The 21069-nt window shown below is 39.2% G+C and overlaps 1 protein-coding gene across 1 annotated transcript; it reads right to left on the reverse strand.

The window, feature by feature from the left end:
- Positions 1–1016: 1016 nt before the first annotated feature.
- On the reverse strand, positions 1017–6087 carry LOC149018606 (D-3-phosphoglycerate dehydrogenase 1, chloroplastic-like). The gene is made up of 5 exons (XM_089152780.1): positions 5375–6087; positions 2484–2860; positions 2118–2228; positions 1919–2014; positions 1017–1756 (listed from the first exon to the last, which is right to left on the reverse strand). The coding sequence occupies exons 1-5, from the start codon at positions 6000–6002 to the stop codon at positions 1085–1087; spliced, it is 1884 nt and encodes a 627-aa protein (XP_089008906.1). The 5' UTR covers positions 6003–6087; the 3' UTR covers positions 1017–1084.
- Positions 6088–21069: the final 14982 nt, after the last annotated feature.

The following is a 21069-nucleotide window of genomic DNA, read 5'->3' on the forward strand; positions in this document are numbered from 1 at the left end:
ATGTTTAAAGCAACATTATCAACTTATTGACTATTTTATCATTTTGTAATAGCTTGAATCATCTTATATTTATGAATTTTATTTTTAATTTACTTATAATAATTTTTATTTTTATTTTTATGAATTATATCAGATTCAAGGATAAGACCAATTAAGGCTAGGGCCAAGATAGGGTCAATCAGGGCCAGGGACAAGGCTAATCAAGGTTAGGGTCAATCAGGGCCAGGGACAAGACTAATCAAGGTTAGGGCCAATTAGGGCCAGGGACAGGGCCAATAAGGGCTAGAGACAGGGCCAATAAGGGCTAATCAGGGTCAGGGTTAGGGCCAATCAGGCCAATCCATCACGACCCTGCCCAATTAGGGCCAATTAGGGCGGGAATGGGCTTGGCTTGGCCCTGTAGGGTTTAGGGTCAGGGACAATAATCATTGGCCCTGAACTAGGGTCAGGGCGGGAATAAACTCAGATTAGAACATATAGGGCTTGGCTTGTGATTGCAAAAGCCCGGCCCAACCCGTCCCAGTTGCAGCTGGGCCTTCGGTGCATGTTTCATCTGAAACCTCTTCTTTCTAATGCAACTAGAAATGTCAAAGTCGGTCAGAAAAGAAAAAGAACTGAAATAGTAAGAACAAAATTTATTTCTCGCAAATACCTAATTTGCCACGGAAAAATAGGGGAAAAATACACCATTGCAATGATTGAAACAGAATCCCCTTACAATTACAAAGACAAAACAAATCCTTGTGGAACAGCTAGCGATCAGAAGAAATGACCCTGCTATGACAATTACAACAGACTTAAAACCAGTCATTGGAAACCCCTGCCTAACACCATTACCAGCTGCCCCCTGAATATAGAACTACGAAATTAGAAAAATCTCGTGCATTCAAGATTTGTTGGAGCACACTTGGTACAGGTAACACGCAAAGGGAAGAAAGAAACTCCTGTCAACAGAGGAAAAGAGCTATGTCTTCCCTTTAGCATCTCTTATTCTCTTTATTAGTATTATTATCATATTTTTAACTCGACCATTGCAAAAACTAGGAGGTGATTTCTTCAGGAATGATAATGGCCTTCATCTTACCTATAGAGTGAGGAAAACAAACTCTTCAACGGCTGGTACCTCTCCAATCAACTTGAGGGTCTCCTTAGAAGGTTCCTCGTCTACACCTATTGCCATTATAGCCATCTTCCGAGCTGCAGTTCTACAGACACTCATGAAATTCACATTGACATTCTTATCACCTAAGATGTTCCCAACACGTCCAATCATGCCAGGTTGGTCGACTTGCTTGCAGAGTATGAGGTTTCCCTCAAGACTCACATCAACGCTGAATGACCCAATGCATGTCAGGTGTGGAATTCCATCCTTAACCCTCCCCTCTAATGTTATCTCGCCATTATCCAGGAGGGCACTTGCAAACTTAGACTGGACATTGGATATACGAAGTTCAATTGAGTCAATAGGGAATTCAGGGGATGCATCAACTACCACCCTCTCTTCACTGATCCGGAGTCCCTTTTGCTTGGCCGTAAAGTCAGCATTGACCAGGTTGACAAAAGTACTAGATATGGGTTCAATGATGCCTTTGGTGACCATTGCTCGAAGTAGTCTGGTGTCCAGGTCATCGGGATCACGAGCTGATCTGTATGACACTTTGGCAGATTTGATGCCAGCACCTCCTGCGACTAACTGTACTGCCATCCTACCAAGCTTCTCTGCCAGCGTAACGTATGGGGCCAGCTCAGACAGAACCTATGAACAAGAAAAGGGCTAGTGTTAGGAAGGAAGAATTTGGGGTCATCTTCCCTGCGATATATGCAGGACAGAATGCAGCAGGAATTTGAAAAAAGGAACCAGAGCACAATGTTTGGAAATTCTGGATCTGATAAGAAAACAAACTGAGGCATTCCCTACCTCTTGAGAGACCATGGGAGCATTCACAGCAGTTGCAGAAAGCTCCCCTTTCAATGCTCCAACTACAGCCTCAGCTATTTCAATGGCCACCCCTTCCTGTAAATCAATCATGTTAGACATTACGGATTAGAGGAACAAGCATCAAATTACAATGCAGGAGATGGAAGGAACATGTAAATTTGCTGCGCTACAAATATACCTGAGCTTCTTTTGTGCTAGCTCCAAGGTGAGGTGTGACTGTTACATTTTCGTGTTGCACCAACTTGCTATCTTTGGGAGGGGGCTCCACTGTAAACACATCAAGTGCTGCCTGTTCCACATGATAACACTTTCCGATCAATATACAAATCAAAACAGACAAACATTGAGCAAAGTGCAGTTTCATGATGCGTGAAGAATGCATGTAGCTGTATTCCAGCATCCTACAATTCATGTGAATAGCAGGAAGGTCGAATTGATCTCTACTTGTTTGGTGCATCTACGCAGAGCTCTTGGACCAAAAAAGGATTCAATACGATGACCTAAACTTTGTGGAACATTTGATCAGAACAAGAGAGTCATATACCTGTGCAACTATTCCACTATCAAGTGCTCTCAAAAGTGCATCTTCATCAATAACTCCACCTCTAGCTACATTAACGATACGGACTCCCTTCTTCATCTTTGAAAAGTTCTCATCATTGAACAGTTTTGAAGTAGCAGGAGTCAATGGCATATGAAGAGATATAAAATCTGCAGTGGATATGGCTTCATCAAAAGATACTAGATCCACACCAACAGCGCGGGCTCTATCTGCCGGGGCATATGGATCATGTGAAATAACATTCATCCCAAGACCCTTTGCTCGTCTAGCAACTTCGGATCCAACTTTTCCAAAACCCATAACAGCCAATGTCTTTCCAACCAGAGATACACCAACATACTTATTCCGTTTCCATTGTCCTGTAAAACGCTTTATTGTTAACAAAAGTTTAAAATCCTTCATATGTTGTAATAAATATCTCTATTACATATGCGACTGAGGTGGGAAATTCAAAGATTATGCAAGTAAAACAGGTCAAATGAATTTTCTAATGAATCGGACTAAAGAAAATGAAATTACGTTGAACACTGGAATAAACCACAATTCATGAAACAGATCAAGTATCTCATGGTATTTATATTCCTCCACCAGAAATTGTGTCAGACCAAAGAAAATGAAACTAAGTTGAACATATACATGGATAGATACAGTTATAATTGCCGGAAACCTGGAATATCCCACAATTCATGAGACAGATATCATGTATCTCATGTGCCAGCACCCCACGACTTGACTGAAAGCTAATCAGCTTTGTTTGTCATACATATCCAAGTTTGTTTCTTATTCGACATTTCAAGTCAATAACATTCAATTAAGGCATATCCGGTGAGACAAATCTCTTATAGAAACAGGGGTCATATAGAAGCATACAGAGGTAGACAAATAAAAGATCACTTAAATAAAAGATACACTCAAAATGTAAAGTCAAGGATACAAGTCCGTGATTCCATATCTTCAAGCATAGTTTTAAAACCAATCAAGAGGAGAAACCAAGACCTCAGTTCTGTCTTTTTACCATATTTGGAAGAAAATCAGAAAACCAAAAAGAATGAAGCAAAAAATAGGGCTTTGATAATTTTGGACTGGACAGGTGCAATTCAGTTTTAAAATTACCATGCATTATTAACAAGCTTCATGGGATTTTTGATGGACGGGTTAAGTCTAGTTTAAAAAACCATGCATTAAAGAGCTTTAGGCAGTTACTTGGCCATCAGTGTATCCGACTTGAAAAGACTGAGCTGTATACAAATACAAAGTCCTTAATTTTGCAAGCCTGGAATCAATCAGGATTAACTTATCCAAAATTAATCAGGATCTAGCGATTAAAAATACTGATATTGAAAAACAGATCAGGTCATTTCCACTTGTATGCCTATTGAAGACTAAGCACAGAGATAATCTTGTTTGGGGTTTCCTGCAAAGAAAACAAGATAAATAGCTTTTTTAGATGTTTCATCATTTATATACTTGATTACATCAATATATGATACTCTCAATTATATAAGCCAAACAAATAATAGGCTATCATAAGATATAAAACATTTGAATTACAACAACAATAAGCCTTGTCCCAACTAAATGGAATTGGCTATAAAAAGTTTGAATTAGTCGGTAATTAATGCATTGAGCCACCTCCTTTAGATGTTGGATTTTCTCTTTTGTTTCAACTCAGGCAGTCCTTTTGGGGCAGTAGGAATAAAAAATATCAAATTATCAATGGCATCACAATTCTCATAAAAAGTTTAGATTGCTGAGACACTGATCTCAAAGACTCATGTGACAAACTGGTAAAGATAATATATTAATCCATCTCTAATTATGCTTAAGTTGCCTTCCAAGGGTACTTCTGAGTCTCGTGATTATGAAAGAGATCTATCTTTCCATATTATTCTTTCGAAAAGTCAGTGCTGAACGTTAAAAAAAAAAGCATCCATGAGATGAGTGGTATCAGAGTTAGTGGGTGGTGTCACAGTTGATTGATTAATTTAGATAATAAGGATAAAGATAAAATATTAGTAAAATCTCTCTTTCTCTCTTGTTGAAATAAAACTCTCTGATGTATGCCGAAACTGCCAACTGAGTGGAGGGATCAGATCTTTCCATAATATTCTCTTGAAAAGTCTGTGGTTAATATAAAAAGTCCATCCATGAAATGGTGGGTCACAGAAGTTATATAAAAAAAAAAGAAATGGTGGGTCACAGTTAACGTATTCTGAATTAGTATCTTGAAATCGATAATCAATAACAATAGAAAGATCAAACCATTATTCTTTCGATTTAACCCGTATTATGACTGCAAATCAGCTAGAATAAGAAACAAAGAACCAGTCAAACACAATGACAAGTAATTGAAAAAGAAATTGACAGACGAAAAAAACCTATCCTTCGAATTGAACATATATGATTTTAATGGTAGACTGGTCTTTCCAAATATTTACCGAAAGATACATTTTCTTTTCCTTTTTCGAGTAAGTCCTTTAAATATTTCTGACATAGAAACAAGCATAGTTTCCTTCAACGCAAATACAGTAAAAAATCATTTATAGTTTCTCTTACCCGATCAAGATCTTAAAGTCCAAGATCCGTAACAAACGTCTTAAGAAAACAGATAATTTAATGTTAGATTCGCAGAGGATAGAAAAAGAGTGGAGAATAGAAAAGCAAAATTGAGACTTCTCCATCATTTGTCCAAAATCAATTCGAAATAGTACTTGCCAATTCTGATCTAAGTTTCAGCGATCAATTTGATTAAGTCGAAATCACCTAAAATGTTGGATTTGAGCCTTGAACTAGCAGCAAAGATCAAGTTTCAACCATGGAATTTTATAAAAACAGGGGAAAAAACAAGAACGAGGGCTAATAAAGTAGCTTACCAGCTTTCATGGAGGCATCAGCCTGAGCAACATTTCTCGCCATGCCAGCAAGCAGAGCGATCCCATGCTCTGCAGCAGCAATAGTGTTTGCCGTAGGAGCATTTACCACAAGACAACCAAACTCCGTAGCCGCCTGCAGATCCACGTTGTCGATCCCAACACCAGCTCTTCCAACGACCTTCAATCTCCCTTTACAAGCCTCAAACACTTGTCTCGTCACTTTCGTACCACTTCTCACAATTAAAGCATCACAAAGCGAGATCTTAGAGCATAGCTCTTCGGGAGACAAATTATAAGAACAATCAACGTTCCCAAAACTGCGGAGTAGCTCCAATCCGGCTTCCCCGAGCTTCTCGGAGACAAGAATGGTCGGTTTCGTTCCCAACAACGAATCTTGCAAACTTCCATTTTTGGACTCTGAGATCCCCTTAGTTTCTAAGGTTTCTAGTGCACTTTTAACAACAAGAACCGCACATCGCGATCGAGAAGACGAAGAAGCAGCCTTTAAGGAAACAGAAGTAGAAGGATTGAACAAAGGAAGAAACGTAGATCGAGTAGAAGGTGAAGAAGTATTGGTAGAAGCAGGAACAACGATAAAGCATTTACAAGACGAAGCCGCCATGGCCATCTCTCTGCAAATTTGAAAAGCAAAATAGAAAAGAAGAAGAAGCGAGTCGTTCGCGTGTCTCTTCGACGAGGGATGCTTTCGGAATTTATAACGACAAAGAATGACCGTAACTCCGTAAGACAGTGAAGGTGAAATGACGAAAAAGCCTTTCTTAACGCTTTATAACAGCTTTTAATGGGAGTTGGTAGAATTGTAGAAAACACTATTACCATCTTTTCTAACTTTTTATTTTTTTCTTTGTTTAATTTTTTTTTTTAGGCTAAAGAAAGATGAAAGGTCCTCATCTGTGGCCGATGTTCTCGTGGTATCAATCATTGAAGGGTAAAAGAGCATTCACCAGTGACTTCGGTCAACATTCTGTTCATCATCTCATTTTACAGCCGTCAGATTAGAATCCTGAGAAACAGATGAACCTACCCAATTTGACAAAACTAGTGACGGAATGATCGTGACTTCTTGTGGAGTCCACATCAGTTCTCCAGCCGGGAAGGATCATATGCTAAGGCCGGCATGGACTAACTGAGCACGTTCTTGTTGCTTGACGAAAAGATGATTCAGACTCGACTGAAATTGGGTCATGGAAGACGAAAGAAGAAGGAAATTCAACATTGCCGGCTAAAAAAAAAAAAAAAAAAAGTGGATATGGATGGAGATAAATCTAACCTTCAAAATGGATCTTATATTTTAAGGAAGATGAAGATCCGTCGACTGTCCTTAATTTGGACCTGAAAACAAGCATAAATTGTAAATAATATAATAAAATAAATAGAGAAATAAACATGTTATTTAAAAAGATGTTTTAAAATATCGTACTGGCATCTTTGTATCTTGATTCGCCCCCTCTCATGTGTAAGATTCTTTGAAAGTTGTTTATGGTGAGGAACATCATTAATTGTTTATTGGATTCCCGAAAACCCACATTTACTCTACTCAAGGTCCCATCAACGTGACGAAATTCTTCTATTATTAGCTAATAAAAATAAGTAACATATAGGCTGCATGTGTTTCTAAAGGTGGTGTGGAAAAAAGGGGTGAAATATATATATATAAAAAAAAATGGGTCTCATGTGTAGTGGGGGTGAAGGAAAAGAAAAAAAAAAAAAAAAGTTTTGTGAGAAAATAATAAGGATGGATCCCACTTTTTACTTTTTCCAACTTTTTCACCAAGTCCCACCAAATATGTGATGTTTTAAAATGGCAGGGGGTGGAAAAGTTGGACTGCTACATCAAACAAGTTTTCTTGCTTGTCTCTTACTTTCCCATCCCAAGCAACCAAACAATCTACCATTTTAGGATTTAAAGGAAAAATAAAAATTTTACATTTTATTTTAAAGAATTTTCCAACCTCTTTTTTCCCACTCCACTTTTTTTTCCCACCCCACCTTTATTACAGCAAACAAACGCAGCCATAAGGAATCCAGATCATCACACCTGACGGGAGCTCTCTGTGCTCCCCAACGGTTTATCTCCACAAATTCGGTGGGACCCACCAAAAAAATAGTAAAATAAAAAAACCCTCCCATCACCCAACCCCTAGGTCCCCTGTATTTATGGTGGTAAAACCGTCGGAGAGCACAAAGTGCTACCCCGACCGGTAGCTGATCCGAACTCACATATAAGACCCAATTTTACTGGAACTTTACGTAAAACCTATGTTTGACAGCCAAGGAAAAAAAGAAAAGAAATAGTTTTTTACTAGGGTGGTTTGGTAACCTTGCTCTACAAGCTGTGTACAGTTGTAGGGTGTTGATTTGAAAGGGTATGATAGCCTCTATTTTTTTTTTTTTTTTTTTTGGTATGATAGCCTCTATCTGAAGTAATGAAATTGTTTTTCACTGGGTTATTGACCCGTTTGTGTAGAAAAAAAGGAAAAAAAATAATTTTCTCCTAAGAATTATGTTTATCCTTCTCCATGGATTTCAATTTTCTTGTATGAAAATCTTTACCAAACTCTTTTTTGGAGTGTTCTACCTTTTCTTTTCTTTCCTCAGTTACCTAATGCAGCTCAGCATTTTTTAAATAGCTTGTTTATGCCTCCTTTTCTAATACATTTAGTTTTTAATTCATGCATTATAAAGAAATTAATCAACATATGCAAAGCTTCGCCCTCAAGAATATGATAGCACGTTTTAGATAATGGGTGTAACAACAAAAGACTAAATTAATATGGATTGATGTTCTTTCTAGGCATCTATGGTGAGTAAATTACATATATGCACCCAATGTCTTTTGATTTGGACCTGAAAACAAGAATAATTGTAAAGAATAATAAAATAAATAAAGACATAAATATAATATTTAGGGAAACGTTTTAAAATATCGTATCGGCATCTTTCTATCTCGATTCTCTCACTCCCATCTAAGATTCTTATAAATAAATGCTGATAAATTTGTTTAAGCTGAGAAAACCTCATAAGTTGTTTATTTTATTCTCGAAAGCCAACAACCACGCTATTTTTTTATCAAACCGATCATTATATCAACCACTCCAAGAGCACACTCCCTGAGTTCAGCAAATAAGCATTTACAATGAAAGGTGGAAAATTTAACCACCAAACTAGAGAAAGAACAGAAATCTACCGAGAAAGTCACTCTACTTAGGCTCCATAAAGTGATAAGACTTTATTTTATATTTGGTAGCTAAAAAGAAAAGAAGAAAAGGAAACCTTTAATTGAGACAAGAATAATAAGAAAATCTACATTAGGGTACCTCCTGCTGGACTATGGTGGGATTTCTTTAGTGGCTTAAATTACATCTGGTTTTAGAGCCACATCCTTTTTCTTCTTTGGCGTCTCAAGAACTGAAATTTCATTACTCTAAAAAAGAAGGTCTGTAGAGCCTGGATGTACAAATTTTTGGATCAACAATGAAAGGTGGAGCGAACCCTACCAAACCCTGGAAATTTCAAACCGGAATACCCCAAAGCCAGAAAGTGGGGCCCACGGGTAAAATTTAATTTTTTTTTTTTGTGTTTTTCAAAAAAATTTTGCACTGGGCCCCACCCAAATACTTTGGAGCTATTTGTGCCCCATCGTGAGTGCCCTCCTAGGGAGCTGATCCCCCCAACCTGGGTAATGGGGGAACCACCAACCCTGAAAGCCCCCAAAGCCAGAAAGTTTGCAATAAATTTCTTTGTCCTACAAAAAAAAAATGAACTGAAGCAAACTAAAATACTAAGGAAGATACATGTGCCAAAATTGATGAAGTTGCCCAATCCATAGGAGAGCTTGAACCCTTTAACCTGGAGATAATCGGGAGGACAATCTCAAAAGATGATGAAGTGATCCATTTGTAGTGCCTTTGCGAAGAAAAGGGTGGTCTCTAGACGCTTTTGTCTCCACAAAGGATGGAAAAGGGGAAAAGCTATATTTGCATCTTGTTGCAACAAATGAACCTTCTGCTTCACACGCAATCACGGCTCTACCCCCTTAGTAGATGATTTCTTCCATGCTTCATCAATGTGAACAATGAAGTGATGAGGCTAAAATGGTTGAACAGCGTTGACGCATTGTGGGGGAGGTACGACTAGCTTGATGGGCTTGATTTGAAGAAGACACTCTTGGCTAGTGTATGATTAGCCGCTGCTATAATGTCTTTGTTGGATTTGGGAGTTCTAGCTTTCCACGCTTGCCACGCCATGTCCACATGCATATGATTGCATCCATGTCGCCACCTATAAACACCTTTTCATGAAGAGGAACCAATCTTGAAAGTCATTGCTATGGAAGTGTTCTGTTAAAATCTACAAAACTAAAAGCTCCCAAGTGATGGTAGCATGGGGGTAGTGAAAAAGTGCATGAACCATTGGTTTTGGTTCCAAATTACATAGAGGCAGCATGCCTCAGTATTCATTCTTCTTGCATTCAGATTTACTTTTATGGCCAACGTGTTACTATAGCATTTCCAAGTGAAGTGTTGAAGCTTGGGGGCTATAGTGTGAAATCCCACATTAACCCTAACCTAGACACCCTGTTTGTTTTGGATGAAAAAGAGCTTGATTGATGTTTGACCTTGATGTTGAAGAGTTTTGTTGATGGACTTGAGGCCTAGTTGGCCATGTTTTGGAAGGTCCCTCAATGCTAGGTAAGTCATTTGTTGAGTTGGGAGAAGACCCATTGAAAATTTTGAGGTTTGGAGCTTGAAATTCCTATTTTTGGGCTTGCTGTCAGCCTAGGTCGATCAAACCTAATAGACCTAGCTGAAAGACCCACAGGGTCAAGGGCAGTTTTGTAAAACTCTGTTTTTTTTAGGGTTTTTGACACTATATATTAGAACTTTGTGGATTTCAGACCCATTGTGTTCCTAAGCCTTTGGAGAACGTGGGAATGACCTTAGAACCTCCTCTTTGAAGCCAAGGAAGATCCCCAAGCATTCGTAGGAGTTCCTCCGTCGAATCTTCTTCTACAAGGTTAGTAATCGATTTGTTTCTCTCTAGATCTACACTCTCTACTGTTTCTTCTAATTGTTTTGATGGTGAGGAAGGTATTATACTACTTTAATGGCCTAGTCTCTGATCCTCATAGTCTTAGAGTGAATCCCCATTCACTTTATGTTTCCTTGAAGCCATATGGTGAGATTTCTATATTTTGATCTTGCATGAGACCATGAGTTACACTCTCTTTGTTTTCTATCTACCTCTGTGATTGTGAGGAAGGTCTCATGCCATTGTTATGACATTTCCTTCCATCCCCATAATTTTAGGGTGAATCCTTTTTCCCTCTATCACTTTGTGAATCTACTGTGGGTTGATTTTGAGGGGCAATTTTAGGGTAACCTTCAAGAATGTGTGTCCATTCGAAGCCCTTGATTTCGTTTTCATGTTAGACCCTTCCCAATGCCAATTCTTGATTTTGAAATATATTTCTTTCTTTCCTAGAGTGAAACCCCTTTTTCTCTAGTCTCTCCATGAAATCCACGAATCGATTTCGGTAAAAACCTTATTTTATGATTCAATTAAAATTCTATCCCATTGACCATGTTTGATGCATAGACCTTCATAGATAATCATAGTATGTTTTTGTGCAAACTCTCCTTTGAATTTCAAAATAATCGGACTTCAAACAAAGGAGTTATGACCAATTTAGGGTTTTCTTTCTGTACAGAACACTGTGGGTCAATCAAACTAACAGACCCAGCTGAGCTGCACATAGAGTCAGTGACAACAATTTTCCCTATTTTGACTCCGTCTTGACTCTGATCTCTTGGATTTGTTTTTTATGACCTATACATGTTTGTTTAAGCTTGTTTTAGGTGATTTTGGATTTGTTCTCTGATCTCTCACTTGAAGGTTATAGATTTGGAATTCAAGGTGAGTACGTTCACTTACAATATACATATTTACATGTGTTGTAACTAATATATCCACTGCCGGTTCATACCGGTCAAACATATCTTAGTTGGGTTCGATTGAGAGATAAAGGAAGGATGATCAGCGACGTCCAAAGAGGAGCGATGATCCGACGGCTATGATTGAAAAAGTGTTATAAGCGGGAAAGCAAGTATAAAAGCGAGGGAAGATCCGAAAGAAGGTAAGTCTCTAGAATCAACCAAAACTCTAAACTCACTCTGATTGAACTCCATTACTAGCATTTTTAGAAGCTCCAGAGAGTTCTGAAAGACCATCGACACCATACTGACTAGATCGTCGGAGACGAGACGCCGGTCAAGACGATCGGCTCCGTTTCTTACTGGTATTCTGTTTCTTTCAGGAGTGAGAGGTTGATCGATCGAAGAGCAAACCAGATTGAATTAGATCTGAGGAGTTCGGTGCGGAAAACTACGGTTCGAGGCGATCGGAGAAATAGCACCAACATTTTGGCGCCGTCTGTGGGAACAAGTTCAAAGCAGAAGCTATGGCTCAATCACCTGAGCGGGAGGAAGAATTACCGGTAGAAATGGCGGAAACAAGCCAGAGGGAGCCGAGGAGAGTAAATCCAAAAAGAAGAACGAGAGAAGTGGTTCCGATACCGCAAATCCCAATGATGCAAACTCAACAGAGGCAAAGAATGATGGAGGATCATTCACCTCGTCCAACTGATCAGTTCGAAAGGCAAGAGAAACAATTAGCAGATACATTGGCGACATCTCATCTAGAGTTAGATTCAAATCTAATCGCTGAGCGATTTGAGAGCATGCAGCATCAAATACTGGAGACACAAAATCTGATGAGGACTTTCATCAAGCAGATCGGAGTACATCCTGAGGAAAGAGTTCCGGTCTTATCAGCTGGAAGATCTCGAACTCTTTCTTGAGCAAAAGCGACCTCTGTCCCAAATTCTCAGATTCAAAAGTCAGGAGGGAGTCGAAGGAGGTCATTTCTGAAGGAAGGATCAGGAGAGAGTGCGGATCCAAATTATATTCCACTAGAGACTGAAGACCGAGAATCGTCCAGAGATGATCAATTGAGTCATATCTGGAGCAAAAAGAGTAGAAGCGTTGGGGATTGGAGAGATAAGAAAGAAATAGGAAAATCAGGAGATTGCAGATTTGAAGTCTATGGATCGGAAATCAGTAAAAGATTTCGCATCCTCGATGATCAGATTCAGCGACTGGTGAACAAAGATGACGGAGAAAAAGTTGAGGGAATGATGAACCAAAATCCATTTGCTAAGGACATTATGTCTGTCACATCCTCCCAGCCGGTACCCTAACTGGCATACCCGAGAGTGTGATCCACAGCCCGAAGATCAGGTATCAAGTAATCAACCTCCCACATAAACAATAACATAATCATGAACAATAATAATCGATGTGCGAAAGATAAACCATAGATCCAAATAAGGAAAGAATGAATCATATATAAATCAGAGTACTAAATACTATCAGAGTGTCTAAATCAAATAAGTAAAGTGAGGCGAAATCCCACTCTACAACCAGCAGAATGTAGTTCTACAAGAGAAGAAACAGAATGAAATCTAATCCCAATAGCAGGTACAATAGGTAACTAAATTGTTCTCAATCTTATAAACAATATCCCTATAAGTATAAATCTCATAAATGGCACAAGGGCGCTTCCACTCTATGGTCGGACTAAGCATCGTACGGAGCATAACCACTCGCGGAATCTTCAGTGTAATTGTCGTAATCGCAATCACCTTCCTGGAGATATGCCTCTTCTCCTTGCGCTTCTTCATACGAGCAGTCATGATACTCGGAACACCGTAGAGTAGTCTAACAAACATTGTACAAAAGGAATGAGTTTCAAAGAAACTCAAGAAAGCGATTAAATCCATAATAACATAAATGGCAGGATTACAAAACAAACATAAATGCAATATGGTATGAGACAAACAATGAATGTATGAATCTAACTCTATGTATGCTGGTCTCTAATGGCAGACATGCTTTAAGTCATAGCACCGTACTTCTTTAGGAAAGTCTCAATCACTCATCATCAGTTGGTAATGGGTCCTTCATCCCTCAGGATATTCCATGGCTGGGGTATAGGTCACCACTCTCTCACATCACCATTGGTCTAAGTATCGGCGCATGTCAGGGTTAAAGCCTAGCCAAATGCAAGTCTTCTACTTAGTTACATCAAGTCAGATCCAGATACGTCCATTCCTCGCCCCGGCGATCCTTTCCGGTACCCTTCACACTAGAGTCCTCATAGTCCCTGACTACGGACTCATCAACCCTATTGGTCATCCACATATGGTAAACGGGAAGCTCTCACGTCCTCTCATGGGGTTGGTTACCGGTCTTGAGCGCCCGTGAGCCCAAGTCTAACCATATGCAACCCTACCGATAAATAGCCCTCACAATGTGATTCCTGTCCTCTCACGGGTTGGTTACCGGTCTTGAGCGCCCATGAATCCCCATTGCTACCACGGGTCGTTCGGTCTCAATACCCCTCCGATTAGGGTCTGACATAACAGGACATCCTAGCCAAACACTACTAGACAGTCCTAAATATGACATCCAACAGTTTAGGAAGGTGTCCAAAGGGCATCTCCGGAAACATCCCATAATATTCCCGTAGTAGTCCAAGGACAGAAGTGTCAAAAGGAACACCTCTCCTTTCCAAACCATACTTAAGCATACACATGCATCAATTCATATCATCACATATATGGTAACTTCATATATGGAGAGAAATCAATAATTACAATCAACTTGTGTATTCAATTGGTAAGTAAATCATACATGAGTCAATTCAATATAAACAAGTAATGTTACTGATATCAAGACAATACAACAATAGTATAACATTATAAGAATCTAATTAAAGAAATAAATTAACAAGATTCAAATATAGAAACTAAGATATGCAATTTATGTTGTTAAGGAAGTAACCATCCTTACCTTTTATAACTTGCAAAGGAATCTTAAGAAATCAAGTAAGATCTTGACAAACTTGAGAAGAAGGTCCTAAACAAGTGTATACAATATATTAGGAAAGATCCCTAACAAAAAAGATATCAAAACATCCAAAACAGACCAAATCTGGAGTTGCCGTACTCATTGGTCGATTTGATTGGTCTACTGTCCCAGTCGACCAATGGAGACAGTGGCCTACAAAATCAGAGTTTTAAGAATAAAGAACCGAATTTGGTGGTTCAAAAGGGTACTAAACAAGGGGTAAACTACATTGGTAGTATCCTAACATCTAGAGGACCTCAAAACACTAATCGAATCAAGTTTTCAAGTTACAAATTAGGAAACAAAAAGTTACCATAATTAGATCAATCATGGTTCTTGAAGAATTCGAGATACAAATCATAGACAAGAACAATAGGAGAATGAATCATTGATTTTGATAAAGATATCATGGTAGGCATACTTAGATCTTCAAGAAAATAGATCTAAGAACATAAATAAATAAGGAAACAAAACTTACCATAGATGTATCAGTCATGATTCTTGAAGAAAGCATGGTATGATAGAGGAGAAACAACTAGAGATTGATAGATCACAACTCTTGTAAAGAAAACACAGCGATTGACTACTAACATGATCAATAAAACAGATCTAAGAAGATCAGAATTTGAATCAAAAGATGAACAAAGACAAGATCATGATTTAGATCATGATTCCTTCAAAAGCTTGCAATGATCATGGTTAAGATCATCGCATTAGCCATTAATCCTTAGGAAGATCATGAGAGATAAGTTCAGAGATGTTTGCAACAGAGAATGCAGCATCTCCTCTACTGTCTCCACTCAAAAAGGAAAGAAAACAAGGATGATGAAGAAGAAGAGAGTGTAAACATACATTTTTGTGTAAGAACACGAGTTTTGACGAAGATCCGTCAAGATAAACAGCAAGGACGCAAGGGAGATGACTTGCAGAGGTCTTTGGTTCGTTCCAAAGAGTTTGGAGGCAGAAAATACGAAGTAGACTCGAGATTGGACTTAAATAGAGCAAGCAAGACCTAATTACCAAAGACAGAACCCATTGGTCGATTGGATTGGTCGACTGGTTTAGTCGACCAATCAGTTCAGCAACTTCGAAACAGGGAATTGAAGGCCCAGATCAAATCCAAACCTAAAGGGGTTTTGCACACATACCAAGTGACTTACCTAATAGGTAGAAATGCCTTCAAACCATGATAGAGAGCACTCCAAGTCCATCAACTAATCCGATCTCCATCAAGATTCAGTTTCCATAAATAGAACCTCATCATCAACACTCATGGATTCAAAGCCAGACACCAAGTCCTCCACTGGGATGGCCCAAAGCTGACTTCTTGCTTTACTTCGGGTCACTGGACCTACAAATAACAAAGTTTCCGGGTCAAGGTTAGGGTTGGGTTTCACAATGTCAGCACCATTGCCGCCCAATTTTAAACTTCCGACATTCACGATGTATGATGGAAGCACAGATCCAATGGAGCACCTGGCTCAGTTCAACTCTGTTATGATGCTGGCGCAGTAACTCGATGTTTTAAAGTGTCGCTCATTTCCATCTTCCTTGAAAGGATCTGCAACAACTTGGTTCTTCAGCTTATTACCAGATTCCATTAAGGATTTTAAGGATTTGACGAAAGTATTCTTGTCAAGATTCCAAAGTAGCATGAAAAGCAGCAAAACTGTTGATAATTTAGCTGCAATCCATCAAAAATCGGGAGAATCAGTTTGAAATTACATGAAGAGATTCAATCAGGAGTCAATTCAAATTAAAAATTTGAATGAGGCGGTGGCATATGACGCTATGTTCAGAGGCCTAACAGATGAGCATCTTCTGGAATTCCTGATCATGAACAAGTCGATGAATATAGCAGAATTGACGACTCGTTGTAATCAGTATGCAAATATGAAGGACATTCTCCAAGCAAGAAAAGAAATTGACAGCAGTGGAGTTAAAAGGAAAGATGATGGAGTTGTGAAATCTGATCAGAGAGATCAGAGAGAGCGAAGGAATAGCAGGAGTTTTTCAAGAAATATTCCTGATCGTCAATACATAATGGACATCCCAAGACCATTCCAAGAAAACTACACTCCTCTCAATGCAAGAAGATCAGAAATTCTGATGCGAATTCAGCATCAGGGATTTATGAAATGGCCATTACCTATGATTGCAAAGGCGGATGAGAGGAATCCGAATAGATTCTGTAGATATCACAAAGATCATGGTCATGATACTGATGACTGCAGAATTCTGAAAAATGAAATTGAGCGACTGATCAGTCAAGGAAGATTGGACCAATTTGTTCAAAAGAGAAATGGGGGCAACAGAAGAAATGCCGCTGATCAACCGAGAAGGTGGAATAATCGAACACCAGCTAGAGAAGACCAAACCAAGGGAGATTTTTAGTACAACTCTCCAGAGGAAAATGCTAAACAGCAGGAAAATCGGCAGATTCAACAGAAGCAGTCCCCCGTCATGACCATCCTAAGAAGTTTGGATTTAAATTCAATTTCAAAATCTAAGGCACATGCCAGGTACGTAAATACTGTTGAATCTCATGTTACTCCTAGAAGAATCAAAATGATGAAGGAAATAGTCTTCACGGAGGAAGAAATGGAAGGAATTCAAGAACCACACGATGAATGTCACATCCTCCCAGCCGGTACCCTATCTGGCATACCCGAGAGTGTGATCCACAGCCCGAAGATCAGGTATCGAGTAATCAACCTCCCACATAAACAATAACATAATCATGAACAATAATAATAAAAGTGCGGAAGATAAACCATAGATCCAAATAAGGAAAGAATGAATCATATATAAATCAGAGTACTAGATATAATCAGAGTGTCTAAAACAGATAAGTAAAGTGAGGCAAAATCCCACTCTACAACTAGCGGAAAAGTAGTTCTAAAAGAGAATAAGCAAGACAAAATCTAATCCCAGTAGCAAGTACAATGGGTAACTAAATTGTTCTCCACTTTATAGACAACATCCCTATAAGTATAAATCTCATAAATAGCACAAGGGCGCTTCCACTCAATGGTCGGGCTAAGCATCGTACGGAGCATAACCACTCGTGGGATCTTCAGTGTAATTGTTGTAACCGCAATCACCTTCCTGGAGATATGCCTCTTCTCCTTGCGCTTCTTCATAGGGGCCGTCATAATATTCAGTACCTGCAGAATAGTCTAACAAACATTGTACAATAAAGGAATGAGTTTCAAAGAAACTCAGTAAGGCAGTTAAATCCATAATAACATAAATGGCAGGATTTCAGAACAAACATAAATGCAATATGGTATGAGACAAGCAATGAATGAATGAATCTAACTCTATATATGCTGGTCTCTATTGGCAGACATGCTTTAAGTCATAGCACCGTACTTCTTTAGGAAGGTCTCAATCACTCATCATCAGTTGGTAATGGGTCCGGCATCCCTCGGGACATTCCATGGTTGGGGGTATAGGTCACCACTCTCTCACATCACCATTGGTCTAAGTACCGGCGCATGTCAGGGTAAAGCCTAGCCAAATGCAAGTCTTCTACTTAGTTACATCAAGTCAGATCCAGATACGTCCATTCCTCGTCCCTGACGATCCTTTCCGGTATCCTTCACACTAGAGTCCTCATAGTCCCTGACTACGGACTCATCAACCCTATTGATCATCCACATATGGTAAACGGGAAGCTCTCACGTCCTCTCACGGGTTGGTTACCGGTCTTGAGCGCTCGTGAGCCCAAGTCTAACCATATGCAACCCTACCAATAAATGGCCGCCACAATGTGATTCCTGTCCTCTCACGGGTTGGTTACCGGTCTTGAGCGCCCATGAATCCCCATTGCTACCACGGGTCGTTCGGTCTCAATACTCCTCCGATTAGGGTCTGACATAACGGGACATCCTAGCCAAACACTACTAGACAGTCCTAGATATGTCATCCAACAGTTTAGGAAGGTGTCCAGAGGGCATCTCCGGAAACATCCCATAATATTCCCGTAGTAGTCCAAGGACAGAAGTGTCAAAAGGACACCTCTCCTTTCCAAACCATACTTAAGCATACACATGCATCAATTCATATCATCACATATATGGTAACTTCATATATGGAGAGAAATCAATAATTACAATCACTTTGTATTCAATTGGTAAGTAAATCATACATGAGTCAATTCAATATGAATAAGTAATGCTACTGATATCAAGATAGTACCACAGTAGTATAACATTATAAGAATCTAATTAAAGAAATAAATTAACAAGATTCAAATATAGAAACTAAGATATGCAATGTTGTTAAAGAAGTAACCATCCTTACCTTTTATAACTCGCAAAGGAATCCTAAGAAATCAAGTAAGATCTTGGCAAACTTGAGAAGAAGGTCCTAAACAAGTGTATACAACATATTAGGAAAGATCCCTAACAGAAAAGATACCAAAACATCCAACACAGACCAAATCTGGAGTTGCTGCACTCATTGGTCGAGTGGATTGGTCGATGGTCCAATCGACCAATCGATCGACCAATGCGAACGATAGGCCTAAAAAAAAAAACAGAGTTTTAAGATATAAAATCCGAATTTGGTGGTTCAAAAGGGTACTAATCAAGGGGTAAACTACATCAGTAGTATCCTAACATATAGGGGACCTCAAAACACTAATCGAATCAAGCCATCAAGATCCAAATTAGGAAACAAAAAGTTACCATAATTAGATCAACCATGGATTTCTTCAAGATAGAAATCAAAGACAAGAACAATAGGAGAATGGATCATTGCTTCAGGTAAAGGTATCATGAAAAGCATACTTAGATCTTCAAGGAAATAGGCTTAAAAGCATAAATCTAAATAAGGACACAAAACCTACCATATATGTAACCATCATAATTCATGAAGAGAACATGGTATGGTAGAAGAGAAACAACTAGAGATTGATAGATCATGGATCATGAAAAGAAAACACAGCAATAGACTACTAACATGATCAATATAGAAGATCCAAGGAGATCAGAATTCAAATTAGAAGTTAAACAAAGACTAGATCATGGTTTTATCATGATTCCTTCAAAAGCTTGCAATGATCATGGTTAAGATCATTGTTTTAGCCATTAATCCTTAGGATGATCATGAGAGACAAGTCCAGAGATGTTTGCAACAGAGAATGCAACATCTCCTCTACTGTCTCAACTCAAAAAGGAAAGAAAAATAGAGATGGAGGAGAAGAAGAGAGTGCAGACATACCTTTGATGCAAAAGGAAGAGTTTTGACGAAGATCCGTCAAGAAAATCACCAAGGATGCAAGGGAGATGACTTGCAGAGGTCTTTGGTTCGTTCCAAAGAGTTTGGAGGCAGCAAATACGAAGTAGACTCGAGATTGGACTTAAATAGAGCAAGCAAGACCTAATTGCCAAAGACAGCACCCATTGGTCGAGTGGATTGGTCGACTGGTCCGATCGACCAATCAGTCGACCACCAACCAATGCATGACAGCAATTCCAAAATAGGGAATTGAAGGCCCAGATCAAATCCAATCCTAAAGGGGTTTTGCACACATATCAAGTGACTTACCTAATAGGTAGAAATGCCTTCAAACCAAGATAGAGAGCACTCCAAGTCCATCAACTAATCCAATCTTCAACAAGATTCAATTTCCATAAATAGAACTTCATCATCAACTCTCATGGATTCAAAGCCAGACACCAAGTCCTCCACTGGGATGGCCCAAAGCCGACTTCTTACTTTACTTCGGGTCACTTGGACCTACAAATAACAAGGTTTCGGTCGGGTCAAGGGTAGGGGGGGGTTTTACAATGGCGCCTGGGGGGGGGTGGTGGGGGGGGGAAGAGGGGGAGTTTTGGAGGGTGGGGGGCACACGGAGACCTGCGGAGTGACGTCGTGCTGAGGCTTTTCAGAGTAGGAGGAAGGTGGAAAAAAAGGACAAGGCTATTTGGATTTTCTAGAGAGTCTACTTCGGTAGAGGGGACTGTGGAGCTAACAATAACACTTGGAACACATCCACAAACGGTAACTACAGTTACTAAATTTTTGTTAATAAAAAGTCTATCAAAGATACAATATAATTCTCGGGAGACCAACGTTGAATACTATTGGTGCAATAATTTCGACAAGACATTTGAAGGTCAAGTTCCCAACAGAAGGAGGCATTGGAGAATGCAAATTAGATCAGAAAACTTCAAGGCAGAGCTATACAACCTTTTTGAAGGATTCAAAAGCACAAGGTAAGGCACTCGCCTTTCGTTGAAGTTACGGATAATGGGGATGAGGAAAAAATTCAAAGAGGTGAACCGGTAGAAAAGTTGGAAAAAATTTGTTTTGGTTTGGAGAATCCAGAAAAAGGGACCATGATAGGAGCTGATCGAACATTCGGGACAAGGAGCAATTGAGAGAATTTCTTCAATAAACGCAGATGTCTTTGCCTGGTCAAGCACAAGACATGCCGGGTTTAAGCGGAGAAGTGGCGGAGCATTGCCTATGGATAGATAAATCTATCAAGCCAGTGAAACAGAGACGAAGGAATTTCTCATCAGAAAAGCATGATGCAATTAAAGTTGAAGTGGACAAGCTTAGGAGATCTCAGTTTATTGAGCAAATTGAGTGTCCAAGATGGCTAGCAAATGTGGTAATGGTAAAAAAGCATAATGGAAAATGGCGAATGTGTGTAGATTACACTGATTTGAACAAGGCATGTCCCAAGGA

Source organism: Hakea prostrata, chromosome 4 (genome assembly GCF_041222555.1).
Source record: "Hakea prostrata isolate BN-2017 chromosome 4, UWA_Hpros_2, whole genome shotgun sequence".
NCBI classification, from domain to species: domain Eukaryota; kingdom Viridiplantae; phylum Streptophyta; class Magnoliopsida; order Proteales; family Proteaceae; genus Hakea; species Hakea prostrata.